This window comes from Pagrus major, chromosome 5 (assembly GCF_040436345.1).
Source record: "Pagrus major chromosome 5, Pma_NU_1.0".
NCBI lineage: Eukaryota > Metazoa > Chordata > Actinopteri > Spariformes > Sparidae > Pagrus > Pagrus major.
Window position 1 is genome coordinate 9,566,622 of NC_133219.1, and position 9,546 is coordinate 9,576,167.

General features: G+C 38.7%; 1 protein-coding gene across 1 annotated transcript in view; it reads right to left on the reverse strand.

Annotated features, from left to right (window-relative positions):
* The window catches only part of bin3 (bridging integrator 3), a 33,180-nt gene extending 24,583 nt beyond the window's left edge, over positions 1-8,597 (reverse strand). Inside the window, exons 1-2 of the mRNA XM_073467039.1 lie at positions 8,488-8,597; positions 494-542 (exon numbers count right to left, since the gene is read on the reverse strand). Of these exons, the coding sequence (XP_073323140.1) occupies positions 494-542; positions 8,488-8,495 (57 nt within the window). The 5' untranslated portion in view covers positions 8,496-8,597. The remainder of the gene's footprint in view (positions 1-493; positions 543-8,487) is intronic.
* Positions 8,598-9,546: the final 949 nt, after the last annotated feature.

Consider the following 9,546-nt stretch of genomic DNA (forward strand, 5'->3'; position numbering starts at 1 on the left):
ATTTAGACTATATCATGATACAGGTTATATATCTCGACATTTTTAAAATCTCCTCAATAGCACATCCTAAATACTTGGACTGGGTGACATAATCAAATATCACACTATTTTTGAGCATATACCTCGGTATCTATATTGCAACAATATTTGACTACTGGCATTTTCACAAAATATCAACATAATGAGAGTTTTGATAAATAATCATTAGTAAAGTGGATGTAATAACTAAGTGGGTAAAGGCAAGTATTAGAACAATTAGAACAGTCTGATGATTACAGCACTTTACTGTAACGCAGCCTTTAAAAACAGAAAAAGACATCACTACACATACATAATGTCAACATTACCCACAATGCAATTTGGCCACCAAGTGACATCACTGGAGGCAATTTATCAGATTACATGCAGCTTAAGTTGCAGTAGTGTTCATATATACAAAACCATTTTGAATTTGAGTGCATAAAGTCAACTTTCGTTTTATTGATTTACTTACGGTTTTAGAGACAATCTGCTTCTTTGGTTGTCCAATCTTGAAGGGAATCCTGCAATCACACAAAAACAAATTACATGTGACGGACAACAGCACCTGGAAAATGAAAATGACGAGTGAATTGTCATCAGTTGCATGATGGGCGACTAGAGGCTGGTACACGTCTATAAAAAGGTGAACAAACGCCTATTTCAAACCCCTGACATGGACAATCTGAAGCTGTTAATCCCTGCTTCTCTGGAGTGTGCAGTCAAAGCCATGGACTTTGACTTCATGTCATCACTAAACACATCTGGCTCCCATTGCAGGCGGATATCACTAAACAGAAGTGGTTGTCCCCTCTTCTCAGAGGCAATCAAACACAGATGCACATGCTCTATTGTATATCAGAAAAATAGTATGCCTATTTGAGAATATCAGGCAGATACACTAAAAGGGGTATAGCCAGGACAATGACTTTGTTTTTTTAAAAGAAAACTTGAGACCGGTGCGACAAATCAATCAAAAAAACAAAACATGTCATGGTTTAGTGCAACTGCAGTAGCTGCACCCAATTTTCAGAATGAAATACAAACTTTTCTTCACTCTTGAAAGACAAACACACTGACATCCTAGACTATAGTTTTGGAAAAAGAAAAAGAAACCTGTTCCTTCTTAGTTAAAACACAATCTTTTATCCCCATTTCAAAACCCTGACTTTGCCTTAATAAGTTGCTGCCGAGCATCAGAGTGCTTTTGGGATCCATGAGACAGAATACACTGCCTTTCTAATGTGCCTGGCTGTAGGTAGTCATTGATGTGCCACTAATAGCCTCAAATCTAAGCGATATGATGGACAGTTGCTGCTGACAGGCAGGGTGAGGCAGCAGCTGCGTCAAAAGAAAGGTGTGTAGACTAATGAGATGGAAAAGAGAGGGTGTGATGTAGGGCCTCGTTGTGCAACCAGGGAATGCTAGTGATGTGTGGGGAAGATCCTTTTGATGACAGCTCAATCACAAAACTCAACATGGTCAAATAACAGCAGGATTAATAAAAAACAGGTTTCACTAGTGGCTCAGGTATTAAGATTGTCTTTGACTTGCTGGCTATGTTGATGCTGTACTAAGTTTTATCAGGTACCAACTGTCCTCCTGACCTTGTTTTAATTCAAGTTTTGAATTAATCTTTTATTCTTTATAATCTGAACAGATTACTAATGCCTTAATACATTTTGTTGCTTTTGGCCAAGGAAAGTGGTTTCACCCACTGTTGCATCATTTGGGTGAGTCGACACGGAAAATAACCACAGAAATTACTCATCGCCATCGAATGTGACTCACCATTCTCTGATTACCTGATTAGTGAACTATAACGTCACACTACGTACGCATGTAGCTGTCTTTGATACTGAATGGGGTTCTTTTTCCAAAACAAACGGCAGTGTAACGAAACTTCACTGACATAAATCAGTGCTACAATAGGAAAAATACAGCCTCGCACAATCAGACCATATCTTGCAACATCAGTTTTCACAATCAGAGTCTGGAAATGATAACTTGGGAATCAATTCAGCCTTGTCAGACACAACAATTAATCGATTAATCAATGAGCAACTTCAGTGTAAGGTTTTGCTGATTTTCTTTGACATTTATGATAGTAGATGAAGAGAATCAAGGTTTTTTTTTTTTTTTTTTTACATTTCATGGACTGGATTTAAGTTGTGGCAGCCGTACGACTAACACTTTATCACTTGCATCCCTTAACACTAGTTTCTTGTGTTTAGTACATATCCCATTAACCCTTTCAATCAGTGTGGTTAGGCAGCGACTTCAGAGGTGGGAAGTAACAAATCCCTTTTTACTGTACTTCAATTTCAAAACATTTAACATTTTTATTTGTATCATTGCACGCCGTCTTCCCAAAATCATCAGTGCATACCCGACCGGCAGACAGCAATATGAAATGACATAAAAGACGTAACAAGACTGAAACAGACAGAGAGGGAGACTCGAATGGGGAGAAAAGGCGTTTGTGTCTCTTATCTGCAGAGACCCTGCAGCCCTCTGCCTAGATTTTGTTTTTCTCAATTTATTTCTGTGCTCGGGACGCTTTACCAACACGAAATATCGATATTTGACGTCCTGGCAATGAGATTCAACAATCAACAACTTTCTGGTGTGTCTACGAGTAGCTTTAAATTATATTAATATGACGTGAGGTTCAGTTAGCTTTACACAGAAAAGGCTGGTAGAAACGTCCTTCCGAGGGATACTTTTTCTGAGGGGTACATATCAGCACCTGTTCTTTCTTACTTTTACTTGAGTAAAGAAGTAGACTCAGAACGTCTTCTTGTACCAGAGACCTTTTTTACACAAGTATCTGTACTTTTACTTGAGCAAAGGATTTTGTACTTTTGCCACCTCTGACCTACTTCATGTGATCTATGTTCCTCTTGCTAATGCATTATTCTTCTGTTTCGCATATTCACTCATAATTTGTAAGACCTTTACACACATAATTGTACAGTGCTTATGAATGATGAATCCACACTCAGCAACACAAGTGACTCATACAGTGTACACTAATAGATTTTTATATCAAAAGGTACTGTACATCTTGCTACCAGAATGAACTGCAAAAACAAGTTAAAATCACTCATTCCTCTGAGGGACAGTTAGTTTTCTTGCCAATAATATTGTGATTGTTGTAATTAGCGTGTCTCTTTGTGTGTGGTACTGCTCTGTGCGACTGAGTTGTAGTATTGGGATGTAATTTGTTTCAGTTCTGTCTTGTAAAACATCTTGATGTCAGGACACAGTGGTTACACCTGGCTCTATTTAAAGTAAATTGACAAGTACAATATTGATTTTGGTGTTTTACACTTGCTTTTAAATGGAGAACACTAGCAGAGCATTCAATGTTATTTTGCAATTTTGCATTAGTTTGCCTTCTTCTGGTTGGAGATCGGTTTTCTACCGACATTGCTCAACGTTTGTCAACAGCTTTTGATGTTTGCTCCCATGTTTGGTGGGTGTGTCAGGGAGAAAATCATGACAAAAACCAAATGGAAGACTTAAGTATAAACATTACAGTGATCCAAACAGCCATCAATGTACCATGAAACATATATTTAAATATTTGCTTTCAATGTTCTCTTGTGCTACGTTTTGGCAGGGCAGACCGTGACAGGATTTGTTTCTTCATGACATCAAGAGAGTCCCTCTAAGTTAAACTGTAATAAAGTGGATTTTCTTTTAAGGATATATTTGCTTGGATAAAGAGAGTCCTTAATTTATAGATTCAGAGTATATCCACTTCTACAAGGAGCCAAAGGAAAGTGGTCACTCTCTTCAGCTGCTCATGAGAACTGGCAAACACACAGAGTGAAGTGTGCTTCGGGGAGGGAGAGGGAAAATGTAGCAGGCAACCAGAGGGAGAGAATGAGACAGAGGGAGGATGGTAGTCACTGTGAGAATCATTTCTAATGTTTCTTCACACAGCAATATTTCTGTAGGGGCTGTCACATTTAGAAACACTGGTAAGTCGGGTCCTGTGAACCCAGAACTAGTGTCTGACATGGCAGAGGCCCAGCCACAAGACAGCTGAAGAGAGAAAACTTATGTCTTACACCAACTGAACATCCAAATTTTTCTGAAAAAGCCTAAGCCTTGTGATGGCATGCACGGGTGGTTCAGCTGACTACTGCCTTGGTATTTGATGCCAAATACTTGACAATTTGATACAAATAATCTACAGTTATTATAGTATTAGTGTATGTTCCAGTACTTGAATCCAACAAACAACAAACCAATAACTCAACCTGACACAGATAACCGATAAGATAACTGTTAATTTTACATTTTCCTGTGTTGTAGTTCCTAAGATTAAGTTTATGCACAACTCAAGGTAAGAAAGGCTAAGATGTAGTGAGCAACAATGGATGATTTACTTCTACACAGCTCTAATAAGATTGGTTGTCCTTTCAGATCCCTGTATTGCAAATTGCAAGTGTGTTGTTGTTGTCGTCGTCTGACACTGTAAGAAACGTCCACACCGACAAAAACATTTATTTTTCTTCTTCTTCGTTTACTGTTGGATCATGAACTAACTTTCAGGGTGCAAACAGCCACCTACTGTATCAGAGTTTGTAAATGCTGCTCTTGTTGAGTCAATGAAAGCAATTTGGCTTAATATTATTGGCTCTATTTATTTGCTAGAATTTCACCAATACCGATAAATAGCTGATAATTTATCAATCTGATTTCAAACATGTATCCCTCGTAAATACGTTTTTGGTAAAAAAAAAAAAAAAAGGATTTTTAGAGAATCACAGTAAATTACTGCTCATATTTGGTCATTTCCCATTTTCAGGCCTAGACGCATAATAGAAAAACCTGCTCCTTTACACACTGGGGCAAGTTGGTCAACTTGCATTTACAAAGCTATCTGATCTTTGCTGTAATTGGCTACACGTCACTGCCATCCAGTAAGCACGTAGGCACAAACAAAGACATAACAGTCTTCCCTATCCGGGACACATTATGCACCCACTGGAAGAACCAATGGCTTTTCACTAAAACTGCAAATGTGTATGCCATTAGAGGGATAGTGCATCATTCGACCTTGGATATTCCATGGAGCACAGAGGGCTAGTTGAAGATGTTGGGAAGTGGAATTGTTTGGATGATGACCCCAAAGTCAAACCCCTCACGTCATAGAAGCAAGTGTGCAGGGCCTACTGGAATGCATCAGTCAGCAGAGCCCATAAAGGACTCTTTTCATTGGCCGAGCACCCCACTCTTGACCTTGTGTTTGGCCGTGCGTGCTGGTAGAAGTGTCACTTGCCAGCTATTGACTATCTGACTGAACTGAGTGACGCCGTCGTGCTTACTTGATTACGGTCTTCTCTGAAAACGTTACTTAGAATGTGTAATGTATTCTAAAGTGAGTTCATGTCCGCACACGTCACATATGACCAGAAAGAGTTTGTTATAATGTGTGTTAGTTTCTCCCCATTTCCTCTTGAAATGCATTCACGGACTGAGAGAAATAGGCACTGAATGTATTCTTTTTAAATGGCAGACTACAAATGAGGACTGGTATGGCACACCTTAACATACTTGTAAATATCAATTATAGTCATAGCGGAGTTGTCAAATGACATGTTGTCAGAATTCAACCATTATAGATGTTAATGGATTGCAAACTTCCTAGAAAATTTAGTGGAGAATGAATCCAGCTTTCACTGCCTACATAGCCCAAAAGCCAAAAATGTGAGCATCGGGCTAATACTGTCTTAACTGCCACTTCTACAAACATTAAATTTATTTTAAGATGCCTAAATACCTAAGCAAACCAGTGGTACCACAAACAGTATACTAATAAAAATAATGAACCATGCCATCCCCTATGTGAAACATAAGATGCACGGAGTGATGGACGCAGTCTTTACAACAGATTGCGTGTATTGCTGAACCTTATGGCAGCCATTTTTCAAGAACAGAAAACAAATCTTGGCTAAGAAACATGAAACAAACTGTTGCAAAAAAAAAATTAAATAAAGAAAGAAATCAAGACAACACATAATCCTCCCAAAAATGCAGCTTCTGTCATTTGGATATTACACTTATGTGCTGCCATATTGCCATTTCCATTATATATCGATAAATAATGTAGCTCTACTATAGACACTATATATATCAACTTGTCTGGGAGAACAGTCAAGATTCAGAAATGCGCAAAACATATTTTGTTGCAGACAAATACTTTTTTCTTGTTGCTATTTGGCTGAAATTGATAGCACAGCCTTGTTTGCTGTTGTTTACTTTCTCAGGGAGATCACCAGCTGGATGGAGGCTCTCTGATTACAAGACTTGCAGATTCAGCTTGTATCTGTGCAGATCATCCATGCAGTCTATGTCATGAATCCAACTGCTCACGCCACCGCTCTTCATTCATTGAACTTGATTCCATTATATGTCAATCTGTAGAAAACTACAAAGACTACGAACTTCAAAATCTTCAAAACTGACTCATTTTGGTTTAAAAGTATATATTCATGTATTACATAAAGCAACAATAACATGGTAATCATTATCACATCCCTTGCTTATTAGGGTTGAAACAAAATTATTTGACTCAACTGATCTACATGGAAAACAGTGCCCATCACAATAAGGTGACGTCTTGAAATTGATAGCTTTCGCCAACAAACAGTCCCAAACCCAAAGATATTCATATTGCTTACTACTTTGCAGATTAGGGAAAGACCAAAGTCCAAAGACCATTTATCGGTCTGGCACATTACAAGGGCACCTATCTGTGGTATCTGTGTTTTACTGTTACAGATTGTTAATTTAACAATGTGCTACTTTGCCTGTGATGCAGCATCCTTTCTCTGTCACCTCTCAATGTCCTGCCCACAACAATATCTGATTGGGTACACGTACAGTACTTGAGTAAATTGCACTTAGTTACTTTCCATCACTGGTTATTCTAAAATTTGACATAAACTGTTGCATTTTAACTGCAAATGAATATCCGTTCGATATAGTAGTTATCGGTCTCCTTAATTACTAATAATCAGTATCCATATCGTCAAAACATACCAGATCTCTACAACAGATTCTCACAATTGTTTGGTCAGCCAACTGAAGGACTTATTCACTATTCGTGTTACTACTCGTTAAAGTGAGGGCAGTGGCTCAGGAGAACGGCTGTCCACCAATTGGAGGTTTGGTGGTTTAATTCCCAGCCCCTGCAGTCTACATGTTGAAGTGTCCTCGGGCAAGATACTGAACCCCATTTCGCTCCCGGTGGCTCTTCCATGGATGTGTGAGTTCGTATGAATGGTTATTGCTCCTGATGAGCAGGTGGCACCTTGCATGGTAACGTCTGCCACCAGTGTATGAATGTGTGTGAATGGGTGAATGCTGACTTGTGTTGTGAAGAACTTGGTTCTAAATACAATACATACATTTAATCAAAGTTAATTTGCCATTTCTTTAGTTGTATATATCAGATGAATATACTGACAAATGAACAAATGCTCCAGTTAAACACCCAGCAAAGAGACATAACTGTGTCATCCCTGGCACTTAAACCTGACATTAAACCTTACTGAGCTTTCAGAGGCTTCTCTTGTTTCCAGTAGGTAACTACAGATTTGTGGATCAGTAGCCCAAACTTTGAGCAAATGCTTCTTGCTTAACAACAACTATCAAACTTGCGTTACATTGCTGAAACAACATTTGAACATATGGGTCCTACACCTCATGAAATCCGCAGCTTTGTTACTAGCAGTAAACATGTTAGGGGTATCAACACACTGACCTACCCACCTACTTTCTAGGAAATACTCTAAGCAGCATACACAGATGGTTAACTACAGCATCATCATATTACTTATCTACACAGCAGTACAAAGAAGTACAGTCATAATGCTAACATTAGCTAGTAAGAGTAGCCTGCTGTGACCAGATGATCAAATCCCTTTAAATGGCTCAGTGTTGACCCAGTTGACCAACCAATTAGCTACATTGAGTTTCAATGTTGTTCTAAGGGCACGGCGTACGTCCATTAACCAGTATCAAGAAGCAGCTGTGACTTTAGAGAGCAGCGTTTGATTGTGTTTTTTGAACGTTAGCTAGCTAAATCTGTTAAAACGACTAAACTAGCGTGAACTGAACAAGTTAGCTAAACACTCGACTTTATCAAACACCCTTCGGTCTGAGCTAACCGCTCACAACTATCGCTTTGTTGGACACTGTTTACCAGAGAAGATATTTATATATGCATATTTACTGTTAGAAAAGTCTCTAGCGAATGTTTAATTTGTTAACCGGGAGTTTAACAAGCTAGCGCTAACTCCTGTTCCACTGTTTGTATAGCGCTACCAGGAAATAGCCGGAGCCCGGTCGAGCAGCCATCTGTCCGTCCTAGTTCACTACTAACGTATCCTTTCCAGGTTATAGTTTTTATCTAATACGCTAAAGTATTAATGTAGCCGACATACATACCAGCTCATTTTGAGTGAACTTTTATTCCGTTTTCATTGGGTAGTTTTATTATCTTCCGTGGACCTCATCCCTTTTCTACCAGTCAACAGCCGAGCATGAAACAGGAAGTGCGGGGCTAAGCTGCTCGTGCTTCCTCTAAGGAAGTTTTTTGACAGAAACGAGCAAAGCGAAAAAAAAACTAAAAACAGAACCGTGTTGTTATAATAATACACGACGGCTACTGCTTAAATGTGTTTTATAAAATGGTTGTATGTAATGCAGGCTTATTCATTGAGTTAAATGTCCTGCGCGTGTACGTGTGTGTTATGCTCCTGTCGTGTGCGCGTGCTCGTAGACACCCCAGCAAACTGAAGGCAAGTGATATTTTTCTTTATTCAAGTACTTACATAGAAATAACAAAACAATTGCATTACAACAAACTGAAGTGCCAAGTAAACAGGGGAGCACATCTCCCCATCACAAGGATATAGTAAAATTCATTTCAATATTCAGCTCATCATAAAAGGACCTTATTATAAGGTAATAAAAACATGAAATAGGCTAAAGACATCCACAACATTTTTAAACAAGACCCCTTGTTTTCTTTAAAAAAAGAAACAAAAGCCAACAGAACAGTTATCCCAGTGTGTGTTTTTCAATTGTCTGTCTTGAATTGTTGTTGGGGTTTATCCCATTTCACCCAATGTGACTTTTATTTTCATGCATAATAAAGAAATGAGCACCACCCACAGCATCTGACTGCAGGCGGCACTTTGGAACATTTCCGTGCACATGCAAACATGAGGATATACTGTAATGAAAAGGAAACACAACACAACAGAAAACAGTGAGTATCGACTCCATCTGAACACCATAGTGTCACTGTTGAAGACCACAAAATCCCTGAAGCCACCCTGTAGTCCATAAGATGACATGAGTAGCCTATAATATCTACACATTATTGAAATCTCTTCAGACATGAGTTTTTTTTTTTTTTTTAAGAAATCCTGTAATTATTAATTGTCATGAGTGAGCCCAAGCCTGTTGCCCTGCCCGAGTCCAACCTCACGGAGACTAACA